General features: G+C 38.3%; 1 protein-coding gene across 1 annotated transcript in view; it reads left to right on the top strand.

The window, feature by feature from the left end:
• The window catches only part of LOC133294830 (myosin-15-like), a gene marked incomplete at its 3' end in the record, with an annotated part of 34,255 nt that extends 17,657 nt beyond the window's left edge, over positions 1-16,598 (top strand). Inside the window, exons 18-24 of the mRNA XM_061493586.1 lie at positions 241-301; positions 422-599; positions 999-1,204; positions 1,595-1,714; positions 1,800-1,898; positions 16,034-16,255; positions 16,459-16,598. Of these exons, the coding sequence (XP_061349570.1) occupies positions 241-301; positions 422-599; positions 999-1,204; positions 1,595-1,714; positions 1,800-1,898; positions 16,034-16,255; positions 16,459-16,598 (1,026 nt within the window). The remainder of the gene's footprint in view (positions 1-240; positions 302-421; positions 600-998; positions 1,205-1,594; positions 1,715-1,799; positions 1,899-16,033; positions 16,256-16,458) is intronic.
• Positions 16,599-16,741: the final 143 nt, after the last annotated feature.

Raw genomic sequence — 16,741 nt, 5'->3', positions numbered from 1 at the left:
AGCAATTTGGTTTTACTTCTGCTGCTTATTTGGATAATTCATCATTCAGTAGCGGAAAAGTCATTGGTTCTGGCAAAAATTATTGCTTTCTGGCATGGATTGCGTTATCTTCTTATTGACAACATGTTCATTTTTTTATGAATGCATGTGCAACAGTACAAGCTTCTTATTTAATAAAAAAAGTGCTCCGTGTTTTCAGTTCTCATCTTCTTTTTTGGTATGTATTGTTTGTGTTGATAGTTATGATGATAAAGTTGCAACTGAGAAAATTTTGCAAAAGCTCAAACTTGAGAACTTTCAGGTATGCTTCTTAGGAACTTTCCATGCAGCTGTTGTTCATAAACAAGCTAGGGATGTTAAAGCATAAGTGCTCTTATAATGGTTATATTTCTTGTTTTGCTTTCTCTTTCTTCTTATTCAGTTGGGTAGGACCAAAGTATTTCTCAGGGCTGGTCAAATTGGCGTTTTAGACTCCAAACGCGCTGAAGTTTTGGACAATGCTGCAAAGTGTATTCAGTGTCGACTGAGGACATTTATTGCACACAGGGATTTTATCTCAGTCAGAGCAGCTGCATTTTCTCTTCAGGCATGCTGCAGGGGTTAGTTTTCTATCTTTTTTTTTTCTGTCGCATTTACAACCATCTACTGCAAGAGCAGTAGACAACTTTACTACCACACTCTCACATTTTCAACTGTCTTAAGGCCTTATAACTAAGTGGAATGTAAATGGTTGAAAGTAGTTCTGAATTTGGCTTGGATTAATATAGGATGGGTTAAATTGAACTAAATAATTTCCAATAATAAAATCAATGACAGGTCAATCTTTAACTTATTTCTTGGTGCCAAACAACTCTCAATTGATTTGTGCTTCACTGGTTGGCTGCTTGTTTAGAATATAGTTAACTCATTCAAACTTGTTATTATAAGCACATTACATGTAGAGATCACTACTTTCATAATTACATTAGCCTGATCCTGATCAGTTTTTGTAATTGTAGGATACGTTGCCCGAAAGATGTATGCTGCTAAAAGGGAGACGGCAGCGGCTGTCTCCATTCAGAAATATATTCGTATGTGGCTAACGAGGCATGCTTACTTGAAACTATATTCTTCTGCTATTATCATACAATCCCATGTTCAAGGTTTCACAACTCGCCAAAAATTTTTGCGTGGAAAAGAACATAAAGCTGCTACTCTTTTTCAGGTAGTTTTACCAAGAGATGGGTGTTGGGTGTGCTAGGATTTTTAAAATGTCAACTGTGCCCTCTTTGTCTTCGTCACTTTAATAAATTTGATTATATTTTGTATTTGTCATCTTAATTATCAAGTAATACTGATTGTGTCAGGAATTTTGAATTTTTATGCATCTGTGTAATGTTGATTGATTGTATGAAACACCATAATATTCTGATTGATTTTTTAGTTCCATCTCTCTTTACATGTGTTGATAAGGCATGACACAATGCTTTATTTGCTTTGGTTTCTATTGTTGCTGCATTCACTTTCAATTGCTTGTCATTTGTGTCTGGTTACCTCTGGGATGATGGATTTTGTTCTAATATTATATTGATCCTATGTAACATTAATAATATAGGCCTGTTGGAGGATGTCGAAGGTTAGATCAGCTTTCCGGCTACATCAAGCTTCAATTGTGACAATACAATGCCTTTGGCGGCGTAGACAAGCAAAACGGGAGCTTCGTAGACTTAAACAAGTAAGGTTTTTTCCTTTAGGGGAGGGGCGATCCAATGTAGCAAAAGTTGTTCTTATTGTCTGTTTTTTTTATTTATTTTTATCAGGAGGCTAATGAAGCTGGTGCCCTCCGTGAAGCTAAGAATAAACTTGAGAAGCAATTGGAACAACTCACATGGCGTTTGCATCTTGAAAAAAAAAAAAGGGTATTGCTTTAATTAAAAAATTATATTGTGGTTGGGTTGTATACTTGTCAATTTGAATCCTTCTGTGAAAAGTCTTCCTGCCTCAAATGTGTTTTGAGACATGATATTTTGTACTGCTTCGCACATTCTCTTATAGGTTTATCTCTTGTTGACACCAGCAGTGTATATATTTATTTATTTTGGGTCTTAAATGATTTAAATGATAAACTGGTGATTTGGTGTCGTTTAGTGTAAACAATTTCTTCTGCTGCATATATGCACAATCACCATATTTTTTATGTTACGCTTAAAGATTGAATAATTGTGTCTAATACGAGCACTCATGGAATATAATATATATATATATATATATATATATATATATATATATATAGGGGAAGGATCTTTTGACTCTAGAGTAAGACTTACAACTCTTACTTCTCATCTCAATCGTTGATTTCCGTCCATCTAACGGTTATCTATAACAATTAATTAATTTTTTATTTCAAATAAATAATAACAGTTAGATGGACGGAAATCAACGGTTGGGATGGAGAGTAAGAGTTGTAAGTCTTACTCCAGCGTCAAAAGATCCCTCCCCATATATATATATATATATATATATATATATATATATATATATTAACAAGTACAGAAATTAATCTATCATAAACAAGATGTGAGACTATTCTACTATATACACTATACTACTTTAACATATTAATCTAATACTTCCCCTCAAACTGGTGCGTATATATTGTAAGCATCCAACTTGTTACAAATATATTCAACCCGAGATTCTTTAAGAGCTTTAGTGAAGACATCCGCGAGTTGATCCTTGGAGTTGACAAATGCCGTTTTGATTTCTCCGAACTGAATCTTTTCTCGAATGAAGTGACAATTGATCTCTATGTGCTTGGTTCTCTCATGAAATACAGGATTAGATGATATATAAAGTGCAACTTGATTGTGACAAATGAGTGTCATGGGTTGTTTCTGTTCATAAAGATGGAGCTCCCGAATCAACTGCTTTAACCAGATTAGTTCGTAGGTGGCAGCTCCCATTGCACGATACTTAGCCTTTGCACTGGATCGGGCGACAACAGTTTGTTTCAGACTCTTCCAAGAAATCAGGTTTCCTCCAAAAAGATACAATAACCTGAAGTAGAGCGTCTATCCGAGGGTGATCCTGCCCAATCGGCATCTGAATAACCACAAATTTCTATATGTCCCTGATCTGAATATAATAAGCCTTTCCCTGGTGCTCTTTTGATATACCGGAGGATCCTCACAGAAGCATCCCAATGAGATTCACAAGGGGAGTCAAGGAACTGACTAGCCACACTAACAACAAAAGAGATGTCTGACCTAGTCATAGTGAGATAATTGAGCTTTCCAATCAACCTCCGATAACTTTCATGATCAGATAATGGCTCCTTCTGTCCGGGCAATAATTTGATATTGGGATTCATGGGTGTATCAACTAGCTTACACCCCAGCATATCAGTCTTCTGTAAGATGTCTAAGGCATATTTCCTTTGACAAATGGAAATGCCTTGTCTAGATTGTGCCACCTCAATCCCTAAGAAGTAACGAAGCTTACCAAGATCCTTTGTTTGAAATTGATTGAACAAATATTGTTTTATTAGTCAATCTCAGCTTGATCACTTCCAGTGAGAATGATGTCATCGACATAGACTAACAGATAGGTGCACTTATCAGGAGATGTGCACCTATAAAACGCAGAATGATCAACCTCACTATGAATTAAGTCAAAAGCCTAAACGACAGAACTGAAATGGCTGGACCACGCCTAAGGAGAATGCTTGAGGTCGTATAAGGACTTACGAAATCTACACACCATTCCAGACTCCCCATGAGCAACAAAGCCAAGCGGTTGCTCCATGTAAACCTCTTCCTATAAATCACCATGAAGAAAAGCATTTTTAATGTCTAGTTGAAGGAGTGGCCAGTGACGAACAACAACGAGGGCAAGAAACATGCGGACAAATGCCATCTTAGGGACAGGAGATATCGTGTCACTATAGTCAAGGCCAAAAATCTAAGTAAAGCCCTTAACGACTATGCGCGCCTTGAGATGGTCAACATGGCCATCAGATCCAACCTTGACAGTAAAGATCCACCGACAACCAACAATAGACTTCCCCGGAGGAGCAGAAATAAGATCTCAAGTGTTATTGGAATGAGGAGAGGTCATCTCATCAAGCATCGCTTGGCGTCACCCTGGATGGGAAAGTGCTTCACTTGTGGTCTTAGGCTATGAAGCACCGATACCGACACGGCAATTTCGATACGTTCCCGATACGGGACGTCGATACGTTACTTAAAAAATATTAATATTTCGATAAGTTCTGATAAGTCTTAGTATTAAATAATATTTTTAATATATAAAGTGTATTTCAATAAAATATAATAAAAGAAAAATCATAAGCACAAATAATAGATTATCCATAAAATCATAATAAATGGACAAAAACAGAATTTACAATCATAATCATGTTAAAAAAAAAACATAATCATAATAAAAATATATTTGTTGTGGACAATGAAAAGCTCAAAATAAAAATATGGACAAATTAAAAGCTCAAAATAATAAAAATATGGACAAATTAACAAAAATTAAAAGCTCAAATTAACACAACATTGATGCACGATAAAAAAGAAAAAAAATGAGGTTAAAGAAATGACAAACTGACAACAGTCACAGACACAAATAAAGAGAGAGAGAGGGGTAGACGCATAGGAGAGAAAAGAGACTGAAAGAGACCGCGACCGCGACTGCGTCGAGGAGAGGGAGAAGTGAGTCAGCACTGGCCAGATATCAGATATGGCAGACGGCAGACGCACGAGGAGAGGAAGAAGTGAGTCGGCCGACAGATGGCAGTGAGCTTTCAGCGATTTTAGAACAGAGATGGCGGAGGTGAGTATAGAATTAAGGGAGTCAGATTTCGATTCAGGGTTTTTTTGCCAAAAATCTTCAGTTAGAAAACATCATTCAGTTTTTTAAAGTTAACATTCATGGCATTTGACCGTATCGATTTTGTTGACTCATCCAATACGTGAAAATGAGTATCGCCAACGTATCCGTCTGGGACGCGTATAGGATATGTAAAAAAAAAAAATTAGGCGTATCGGTGCTTCATAGGTCTTAGGATATAAACGGAAGAAAAACTAGAAACAAAGGTGAAATAAGGAATAGAAAAACGATCATAGCTCAAAAAGGTATAAAGAGGATAAGGGTTACGAGTAGTACGTATACCTTTTCTTTGGGCAATGGGAAGAGTCTCTGGTGAAGGATCCATAGGAGAAGAGTTGACAGGAGAAGGCGATGAATCAGCCAGGGTCAAGTCCATAGGAGGCACAATTTGACGACGCTGATAGGTGAGAAAAGGGTGGTCCTTAGGGATGGAAGCAAGAGGTCATTCCTCTGGGATAGAGTCACCTACAGCTGGTAAAGACAAGTCAAGAAAAGGAACATAAAGAAATTAGAAAAGTCAAAAGAAATATATTCTTTAGCATTATCACTACGTAAAATACGAATATAGGCACCAAATTGAGTATGTACCTCAGCAGAAAACCTTTGATAAATGGAAAATAACTTGGAACGATTTTTCATTAAATAAATCCAGGTACAACGGGACTAATCATCAATAAATGTAACAAAATACTGAAAGCCTAAAACAGACAATTTACGATTTGGGTCCCAAATATCTGAATGAATAAGAGAGAAAGGAGCATCAGCTCGTTTATTGACTCGACTGGAAAAGGAGGAGCATGTGTGCTTCCCTTGCTGGCACGATAGACAATCTAAAGATTGAAGACCAGATAGAAGAGGAACCATCTTCTGCAATTTTGAAAGACTTGGATTATCGAGGCGACTGTGGATAAGTTTTGGAGATTCTGTGAGAAAGCATGCCATTGAAGGACGAGGCATAACCAGATAGTAAAGACCCCATGACTCACGATCCACTCCGATTGTCCTCCTCGTATCCGGATCCTGCATAGAAACAAAATGTTGGGAGAAGGTAATAATGTAAGTAAGGGAGTGGACCAATTTACTAACAGAAATTAAGTTATAAGGGATGCCAGGAATGTAATGGACGGATGTCAAGGTTAAAGAAGAAGTTGGACGAGCTTGTCCAATCCCACGAATAGGGGCTTTAGTGCCATCAGTAAGGGTAAAAGAAGGTAAATGATTAGAATATGAGATGTAAAGAGTTCTGTTGTAAATATTGGTTACTTTATTATTATTATTTGTTGTATTGGGCCAAGCCCATTAGGTCAAATATTAGGATTTTCATTCTCTATAAATAGAGACCCCTTTGTACAAATTATTTACACAATTTAATAATATTTCAAATATCCTTTTCTTTCAAGTTGGTATCAAAGCTCTCGATCCTGAGGGCTCTGCTTCCGCGTCTACGAAACCTTTTATTCCTTTTTTTTCGTCTCTCGCTGCCATCAGCCGCCACCAGAATTTTTTTTTCCGGGGACCTCTTGGACCGAGAAGATCACTGTTCTTTTTTTCCTCTTTACTCAGTAGCCAAACAACACCTACAGATACCTACAAACAATTCGTTCCTCACCGTATTCAGAATACAAGAACACTGTTCAACATTTCAGCACTGTTCCAACGCATTTCAGCCCCTGTTCGCACTGTTCCAATGCGTTTCAGCCCCTGTTCATCGCGTTTGATCTTCTTTCCGGCGGCCGTTCAACTACGACCAACCCCAGATAGGTTCGCAACCCTTGGACCACCTTCTACTGAAAAGCCCAACCCCATCGGACGTCAGACGCGCCTCCACGCGTCGCTCTTCTCCACGGGCGTGAAGCCCACGCGCCGCCAGCTTCACCGGCGCGTGACAGAGGTTCTGGAGGTCGGACGACCGCAGCTCTGATCGACTCTCCAAGCTCGTTCTGGATCTGTGATCGGACGTCGTTTGGTATTTTTTCCGAATTTTTTGGCATCTTGGAGCTTTTTCGTTCCTGTTTTTTGTGCAGTATGGCCTCTTCTCAAAGGAGTTCCTTTACAAAGTTTTATGATGGTGCATCTTCTAGACCTAAGAGAGATGATCAATGGTGTTCTGATTGTAAAAGAACAGGTCATATCAAGGATTTATGCTTTCGCCTCCATGGAAAACAAACTGTCTTAGAAAAGATGGCAAGGATGTGTGGTGAAGCGCATTTTACTTCCTCTGAAATAACCTCTGCACCTAATGAGACCCAACCTGCATTTCGTCCAGATGAGCTGGAACGGCTCCGAACCATCCTTGATTATCTGAGTAAGCCATCTGATACTAGTGTTTTGGCTATGACTGGTATGAGCTCCAAAACTCATTCTTTCTTTTCTTCATGTAATGATTTTAAACATTCTTGGGTTGTTGATTCTGGTGCTACTGATCATATGGCTTGTTGTGCTGACTCCTTTACTTTTTATCATCCTATCATTGGAACTCATACAATAGCCATAGCTGATGGCTCACATACATCAATTGCGGGTTCTGGTGACATAAACTTACAGCAGTCCTTACATCTTAAAGATGCTCTTCATGTTCCTAAACTCTCCACGAATCTTCTTTCTATTCATAAAATTACAAAAGATTTGAATTGTACTGTAACCTTCTTCCCTACCCATTGTGTTTTTCAGGATCTCGTCACGGGGAAGACGATTGGTAGTGCTAAAGAGCAAGGTGAGTTGTACTATCTGGTGTTACAATCTCCCGCAAATAAAGTAACACATCACATCTTGATGTCTCATGGTCAATCAACTGCTGATTCTTTGATTTGGCTTCATCATAAGCGCTTGGGACATCCTCCATTCGGTTTACTCAAGTCTTTATTTCCTTCATTATTTTTGTCTAAGCCTATTGAGTCTTTTCATTGTGATGTTTGTGAGTTTGCTAAGCATCATCGTGTGTCTTTTCCTTCTAGTAGTACTAAGAGTGTTGATCCTTTTGATCTTATTCATTCTGATGTTTGGGGTCCTTCTAAAGTCCCTTATGCTTCTGAAAATAGATGGTTTGTTTCTTTTATTGATGATTGCACTCGTGTAACTTGAGTTAACTTAATGCGTGAAAAGTCCGAGGTACCACAACTGTTCTTTCAATTTTATAAAATGGTTGAGACCCAATTTGGTAGGAAAATCAAGAGACTAAGAACAGATAATGGTACTGAATATGTTAATCACAGTTTTTCCCAATTTATACGAAATAACGATATGATTCATGAACTTACTTGTGTTGACACCCCTTAACAAAATGGGGTTGCTGAAAGAAAAAATCGTCACCTTCTTGAAGTAGCTCGTGCATTAATGTTTCAGACACATGTACCCAAATACTATTGTGGAGATGCTATTCTTACTGCAGCATTCTTGATCAACCGTTTACCCACTTGGGTCCTTGACCATGTAAGTCCTATTCACTCTATAACTTATTTTTTCCCTTCTATTCCAACTATGAGTCTTCCTCCATGAGTGTTTGGGTGTGTTGCTTTTGTTCATGTTCATAAACATCATCGCAGTAAGTTGGACCCTAGGGCTATTAAATGTGTTTTTCTTGGTTATGTTCCTGATGAGAAAGGCTACAAGTGCTATCACCCTGGTAGTAGGAAGTTTTTTGTTTCTATGGATGTTACATTTCAGGAATCTGAGTCCTTTTTCCAAGGTCCTCATCTTCAGGGGGAGAATCCTTCACCTCCCATCTTTGAGTCTTCAGTGTCTACTCCTTTACCTGTGTCAGTGTATCCTCCTCTTGTTCCTGTTCCTCCTGTGTCTGATCCTCCTGTGAGTGATCCTCCTGTGACTGATACATCAAGTACACCAGAGATACGGAAGATTATGACACTTGAGTTGGTATATCAAAGAAGGAAACAACCCACATTGCCTCAGCAGCAATCTCAATCGTCTGAACTACTGGTAAGTCCTGAATCTCATATTTCTGATCATGATGTTAATACTTCTAATGACTTACCCATTACTACTGATTCTGATGATTTACCCATTGCTCTTAGAAAAGGAAAAAAATCTTGTCCCAAGAATTCTTGTTCCTCTTGTCCCTCTTGTACTCAGTACCCTATCTCCCATTTTGTTTCCTCTGCTAATCTTTCTGTGCAGCACAAAAGCTTTGTTTCAGCACTAGACTCTATTGCAATCCCAAAATCAGTACATGAAGCCTTGAAAGATGGGAATTGGGCTCAAGCCATGCAAGAGGAGATGAATGCATTGGAGAAAAATAAAACATGGGAGGTTATTGATAGACCTAATGGAAAGAAAGCAGTAGGGTGCAGATGGGTTTATGCCCTAAAATATAATTTTGATGGAACTCTTGAGAGATACAAAGCTCGGTTAGTTGCCAAAGGTTACTCTCAAACCTATGGCATTGATTATGAAGAAACATTTGCTCCAGTTGCAAAGATGAATACGGTGAGAGTCTTGTTATCCCTTGCTGCCCATCACAATTGGGATATAAATCAATTTGATGTGAAGAATGCTTTCCTCAATGGTGAGTTAGAAGAAGAAGTTTACATGGAAATCCCGCCTGGTTTTGATTCTGTGAAGGGAGAAAATAAAGTTTGTAGATTAAAACAGGCCTTGTATGGAGTGAAGCAATCACCTCGTGCCTGGTTTGGAAAGTTTACTAAGGTTATGATGACCTTAGGATACAGACAGAGTCAAGGAGATCACACTCTTTTTTTTCAAGCACTCCCAAAATGGGAAGCTTACTGTGCTTCTTGTATATGTTGATGATATTATTATCACAGGTGATGATTTTATGGAGAGACAGATTCTGCAAACACGGCTTGCCTGAGTTTGAAGTCAAAGACCTTGGAAAACTGAGATATTTCCTAGGGATAGAAGTAGCTCATTCGAGCAAAGGAGTTTTTATCAGCTAGAGGAAATATGTTCTTGATCTTCTCAAAGAAGCAGGAAAGCTCGGGTGTAAACCCTCTAATACTCCTATTGAGCAGAATCACAAGATAGGCTATGAAGAAGAAAGTCCTCCAGTTGATAAAGGACAATATCATCGGCTAGTTGGGAAATTGATATATCTGGCACATACTAGACCAGACCTAGCTTATGTTGTTAGTGTTGTCAGTCAGTTTATGCACGATCCAAAGGAGAAACACATGCAGGTAGTAGAGAGAATTCTTCAGTATCTTAAAGCTACTCCTGGTAAAGGATTGTTATTCCGACGTGATGACAATCTCTCTTTAGAAGTCTACACTGATGCTGACTATGCTGGATTTGTAACTGACCGTCGATCTACCACTGGTTATTGCATGTTTCTCTGTGGTAACTTAGTAACATGGAGAAGTAAGAAACAAGATGTGGTTGCCAGATCAAGTGCAGAAGCTGAATTTCGAGCTATGGCTCAAGGCATTTGTGAGTTACTGTGGCTGAAAATTGTACTTGATGATCTCAAAATAAATTGTGAGGGACCTATGAACAAAGGGACTATTTGTATAGCTCATAATCCGGTTCAACATGATCGGACTAAACATATTGAGGTCGACCGCCATTTCATCAAAGAGAAACTTGATAGCGGGTTGATTACCACTTCATACATTCCCACTGGGTGTCAATTGGCTGATCTATTAACAAAGGGACTTCCTCCAGACAGATTTCAAGAACTTACTAGCAAGCTGGGAATGATAAATATCTATTCCTCAACTTGAGGGGGAGTGTTGTAAATATTGGTTGCTTTATTATTATTATTTGTTGTATTGGGCCAAGCCCATTAGGTCAAATATTAGGGTTTTCATTCTCTATAAATAGAGACCCCTTTGTACAGATTATTTACGCAATTCAATAATATTTGAAATACCCTTTTCTTTCAAGTAGTTTCTTATTACCACAGAGGTGATCGGTAGCACTTGAGTCAAATATCCAAGGACCAAGTGATGTAGAATGAGAAACACAAGCAACAGGATTAATAGTGTAGAATATGTAGAATATTCTAGATAGTATTTATTGATGTAGTTGGTAGATGTATATTTATTGATGTAGTTTGTGGTTGTATATTTATTAAAGTAGTTGAGGTAGTTGGATGTACTCAATATAAAAAGGACCCATTGGGTCTCTCAATGAATCAAGAAAGTATTATTCAGATAAAACACTTCTTCCACTTCTTCTTTTCTTCATGGTATCAAGAGCTGGTTATATTCCAGTCTCTTCCCCGTTCTGATTTATTTTTAAGTCATTTTCCTATTCCTTTTTTTTTCGTTTTTAGCCACTGCCCAAGCCAGAATCCTTACCTAGACACCTCCAACCACGAAACCAAGGCCACCATTAGGTTCAGAACAAGATTCTGAGCCAGCCCACAGAAGACCCGTAGCAGCACTGTTCATTACTGTAGCAGTACTGTTCATTACTGTAGCAATTACTGTTTCACTGTAGCCAAGATTGCTCTCATTCATTGATTTTTGCGAGCAACCCTCTTCCTGTTTTGAGGGTCAAAATCGTATTTGGAGGAACTTTTTTCTGGGTACCTGTTGTTAGAAAACCATGGACGTTGAAAATTTTGAAAATTCGTCTTTTCAGAAATTGATGTCTCAACCTGCTGAGGCAACTAGTCATGTTGCTCAAAAAGGTATGGCATTCCATGTTGAACATAGTAATCGTTGGATCCTTGATTTAGGAGCCTCTGATCACATGACAGGTAATGCAACCTTATTTTTCTCCTATACCCCTTACTATCACCCGTCACGAATAAGAACAACTGATGGGAATTTCTCCACTATTGCGGGAAAGGGATCCATTAAACTTTCTGAGCATATTATTTTGAACTCAGTACTTCATGTTCCCTCTCTTACTTGTAATCTCATCTCTATTAGCAAACTTACTGCTGAGTTGCATTGTGTTGCTAAGTTCTCTGCAAATGCTTGTATCTTTCAAGAACAGGACTCGGGGATGATGATTGGCAGTGCTAGAGAGGAAGAAGGGCTATACTATTTTACAGATGTTCATTGTGAAAAGAGGATTTTTTCGAACCACTCTCTATGTTTATCAGATGACTGTAATGATGTTTTGTTATGGCATCGTAGGTTGGGACACCCAAATTTTGTTTATCTCCAGAAGTTATTGCCGAACTTATTTATCAATAAAAAGCCAAGTTCCCTTCTTTGTGATATTTGTCAGCTTGCAAAGCACTCTCGTGTCACTTATTCTCCTAAGAAATATCATGAATCTTCTCCCTTTACATTGATTCATAGTGATATTTGGGGACCTGCTCGTGAAAAAAATGTCTCGGGTGCTCGTTGGTTTATTACTTTCATTGATGATCATTCTAGGGTATGTTGGGTATATCTCTTAAAAGATAAGTCTGAGGCAGCATCCACTTTTAAAAACTTTCATGCTATGATTCAAACTCAATTTCAGACTTCTATCAAAATTCTGCGAACAGACAATGGTACTGAATATTTTAATTCAGTTCTTGGAGATTACCTAAACCAACATGGAATTATTCATCAAAGTTCTTGTCCTAACACCCCTCAACAAAATGGGGTGGCTGAAAGGAAAAATAGACATCTAATTGAAGTTGCTCGAGCTCTTTTATTCACGATGCATGTCCCTAAATATTTGTGGGGGGAAGCCGTCTTGACAGCCTGTTATCTCATTAATCGGATGCCTTCTTGGGTACTAAATTTTCATTCTCCTTTATCCTGTCTTACTAAATCTTTTCCCTCTTTCAGTGCTCTTTCTTCTCTTCCTCCCAAAATATTTGGCTGTGTGGTTTTTGTGCATATTCCTCCACATCAAAGGTCCAAACTTGACCCTAAATCCATCAGATGTGTCTTCATAGGATATTCCCCTAATCAAAAAGGTTATAAGTGTTACTCACCTTCTCTCCGTAAGGTTTTTGTTTCCATGGATGTTACCTTTTATGAGACACAATCCTTTTTTTCCCCGACTTCTCTTCAGGGGGAGTCTATTGGTATTGGTATGGATGAAGATAAGCTTGGGAAACCAAATGATGTAGTCTTACCTTTGCCTTTGGAAACAGGTGGAGTTATTGGGAAGGAAACATGGGGAGCAACTATACCTGAATCTAATGATCCTCCTTGTGATCCTCCTGGTAAATGGGGAAAATTTTACAGCAGGCGCAAAACACATGAAGTTACTCTAGACTGCCAGGATCCTGACTCGAGTCCTTGTTCCAGCAACCCACTTGAATGTACTAGTACAACCAACGTTGATATGCCTATTGCTCTTCGGAAAGGTACTAGATCTTGCACTGCTCATCCTATTTCCCATTATATCTCATATGAAAAGTTGTCTCCAGGTTTTCGTGCTTTCAACACTATGTTAGATAGTACCAGGATACCCAAAAATATCCAAGAAGCACTTGATGACCCAAAATGGAGGAATGCAGTATTAGAAGAAATGGATGCACTTACAAAAAATGGAACATGGGAGTTTGTGACATTACCTAAAGGAAAGAAAACTGTTGGTTGCAAGTGGGTGTTCACAATAAAATTCAATGCAGACAATAGCATCAATAGGTATAAGGCCAGATTAGTTGCTAAGGGATTTACTCAGACTCGTGGGATAGATTATCAGGAGACATTTGCTCCTGTTGCCAAACTTAACACTATCCGCGTTCTGCTATCTCTTGCCGCCAACCTTGATTGGCCATTGCAACAGTTAGATGTTAAGAATGCCTTCTTGAATGGTGATCTCCATGAGGAAGTTTACATGGATCCACCTCCTGGTTTTGAAAAAGGGGATGGTTTTGTGTGCAAGTTGCAGAAGTCTCTCTATGGACTTAAACAATCTCCCAGAGAATGGTTTGGGAATTTTACTCAAGCTGTTAAGGGAAGAGGGTTCACCCAAGCTCAGACTGATCACACTTTATTTTTTAAACACTCCGACAAAGGAAGAATTGCTATTCTGATCGTTTATGTTGATGACATAATTGTCACTGGTAATGATAGCGAGGAGATAACCTCTTTAAAAAAATGTTTAGCTGACCAGTTTGAACTAAAAGATCTTGGATCTCTCAAATATTTCCTTGGCATGGAAATTGCTCGGAGTAAGGAAGGAATTTCTTTAACTCAGAAAAAATACATTCTAGACCTGTTGCAAGAAACAGGTATGCTTGGGTGCAAGCCGGCAGAGACTCCAATTGAAGCTAATATCAAGATGGGAGTTGAGGACGGGGAAGATGTTGATAGGGAGCAGTAGCAGAGACTAGTGGGAAAATTAATCTATTTGTCTCACACTCGTCCTGATATTGCTTTTGCTGTGAGCATGGTTAGCCAATTCATGCATTCTCCTAAGGAAAACACCTTAGTGCTGTTTATAGAATTCTCAAATACCTCAAAAATACCCCTGGTCGAGGAATTTTCTTTAAAAAGGGGCACAAAAGGATGATTGAAATCTATACAGATGCAGACTGGGCTGGCTCTGCAATGGACCGAAGATCTACTTCAGGATATTGTACTTATGTCTGGGGAAACCTTGTGACCTGGAGAAGTAAGAAACAAACTGTTGTTGCAAGAAGCAGTGCAGAAGCGGAATTTCGGGCTCTAGCCCATGGTATTTGTGAAGGAATTTGGTTACGAAGGCTTCTGGAGGAGCTGAAGATCTCTTATTCCCTACCTATCAGATTATATTGTGATAATAAGGCTGCTGTCAGCATTGCTCAAAATCCTGTTCATCATGACAAAACAAAACATGTGGAAGTTGATCGTCACTTTATCAAAGAGAAATTAGAAGACGGTAGTGTATGCTTGACATATATACCTACCAAGGAACAGACGGCGGATATCCTCACCAAAGGATTACTTAAGCCGACCTTTGAGAATTTGATCAGCAAGTTGGGAATGATCAATATATATCTCCCAACTTTAGGGGGAGTGTAGAATATGTAGAATATTCTAGATAGTATTTATTGATGTAGTTGGTAGATGTATATTTATTGATGTAGTTTGTGGTTGTATATTTATTAAAGTAGTTGAGGTAGTTGGATGTACTCAATATAAAAAGGACCCATTGGGTCTCTCAATGAATCAAGAAAGTATTATTCAGATAAAACACTTCTTCCACTTCTTCTTTTCTTCAAATAGTATCTGGAGCAGAAGGCTGAGACTGAGGAGAAACCTTCGTGATAAGAGTCTGGAGTGGTGCATAGTCTGTAGAAGAGAGAGACTGAAGCAGATGAAGTAGTATCTCATTGAGCTATATTCGCAGCATGAGAGGGTTGCAAGTGAGGATACTTCGTGTAACAATGCTCCTCATACTCTGTGTGAACAAGAGATGATTCTGGTATTATGAATGCAATAAAAACTTGCAGAATAAAGCAAATAGAATCAAACCGATAGCCAAACAAGAAGAAACGCGCCAAACAGAAAAGGAGGAGACCCACGAATAACCAAGAGAAAATCTAGAAGGAGGAGACAAAACTGAGCAGTTCTGTCCTGGAACGACCAAAAAAGGATGTCGGAATAGTGTTTCCGGCGATGAACAATAACTCTGGCGACATGAACAGTAACTCTGTCGGTGAACAGTGCTTCTGACAGTTGCAAGCCGAAGGGACGAACAACAAGGAAGGAGAGAACACCTAAGCAGTGGGCTTGGGGTTTTGGCACACCTAAGCAGTGGGCTTGGGGTTTTGGCACACCTAAGCAGTGGGCTTAGGGTTTTAGTGGAAGCGAAAGTTCCCAAAACAAAGACCTCTGATACCAGATTGAATAATTGTGTGTCTAATATGAGCACACAGGGAATATATATATATATAAACTTTTATAGAATAATATAAACCATTAATGTAGTCTCACCTACACCAGCTTAAATTTTTGGGTTGAAGTGGTTTTTACAATTAACAAGTATAGAAACTAATCTATCATATACAAGATGTGAGACTATTCTACTATATACATTGTACTACTTTAACATACTATTCTAACAGTTACATATTGTTGCTGGTTTTATTTTGAAGTTATTTGTTACCTACTTACTTTTCTCTCTGAAATTTGGACCTAATGTCTGACCAGTCCATTAATTAATGATCTGGTGCAGAGGCCTTTGGGAAACATTATGAGTTTGATTTTAATAAAAAGAGTTCTGTTTTTTTATTGTATTTTAATGCAGGTGAGATTTATAGAACTTTTTGTCATGATTCTTCATCGTTATGTAGGTTTCTAATGAAGAGGCTAAGCAAATAGAGATTTCCAAACTTCAAAAGATGTTAGAAGCTCTGAATCTTGAATTAGATGCAGCTAAATTGGCAACAATTAATGAGTGCAACAAGAATGCAGTTCTGCAAAATCAATTGGAATTGTCAGCAAAGGAAAAATCTGCTTTAAAAAGAGAGCTAGCTGCAGTAGATGAAGTACGAAAGGAAAATGCTGCATTGAAGGTGATTAGAGAGCTAACTGGCACCATCTGCTGCTAATATCAGTGACTAGAGAATTTTTCATCTCCAAAAACATATATAATTTGTTTGTATTTGGAGAAAATTTGTTTGGAGAAGTATCATTTTTCTCTGTTATTTTCCTGTCTGCTTGTTTTTTCTTCTGAATTTAGTTACATTGTATTCCTTCCCTTGTCTTATATTTTTAGGTTTCTTTGGATTCCTTTGAAAAGAAGTACGTAGCTTTAGAGCTTCAGCTTATGAATGCTCAAAAAGGCCGTGATGAAACCATTGAGAAGCTGAGGGAGCTTGAACAGAAGTGCTCTCAACTCGAGCAAAATGTTAAAAGGTGCCTTTTCTTTTCACTCTTTACTCCCTTTTTACGAATAGATTTAGTTACTGAATGGTGTTACATTTACTCCTATATTCCAATTCCACTGCTCTTTCTTGTTTGTGCTTATTAGAGTTTGAGCTTTGCTATAAATTTTGATG

The sequence above is a fragment of the Gastrolobium bilobum genome, unplaced genomic scaffold (assembly GCF_033153095.1).
Source record: "Gastrolobium bilobum isolate Gb01-03AN ecotype WA unplaced genomic scaffold, APGP_CSIRO_Gbil_v1 utg74291, whole genome shotgun sequence".
Classification (NCBI taxonomy): Eukaryota; Viridiplantae; Streptophyta; class Magnoliopsida; order Fabales; family Fabaceae; genus Gastrolobium; species Gastrolobium bilobum.
This window is presented reverse-complemented; position numbering and strand designations above follow the sequence as displayed.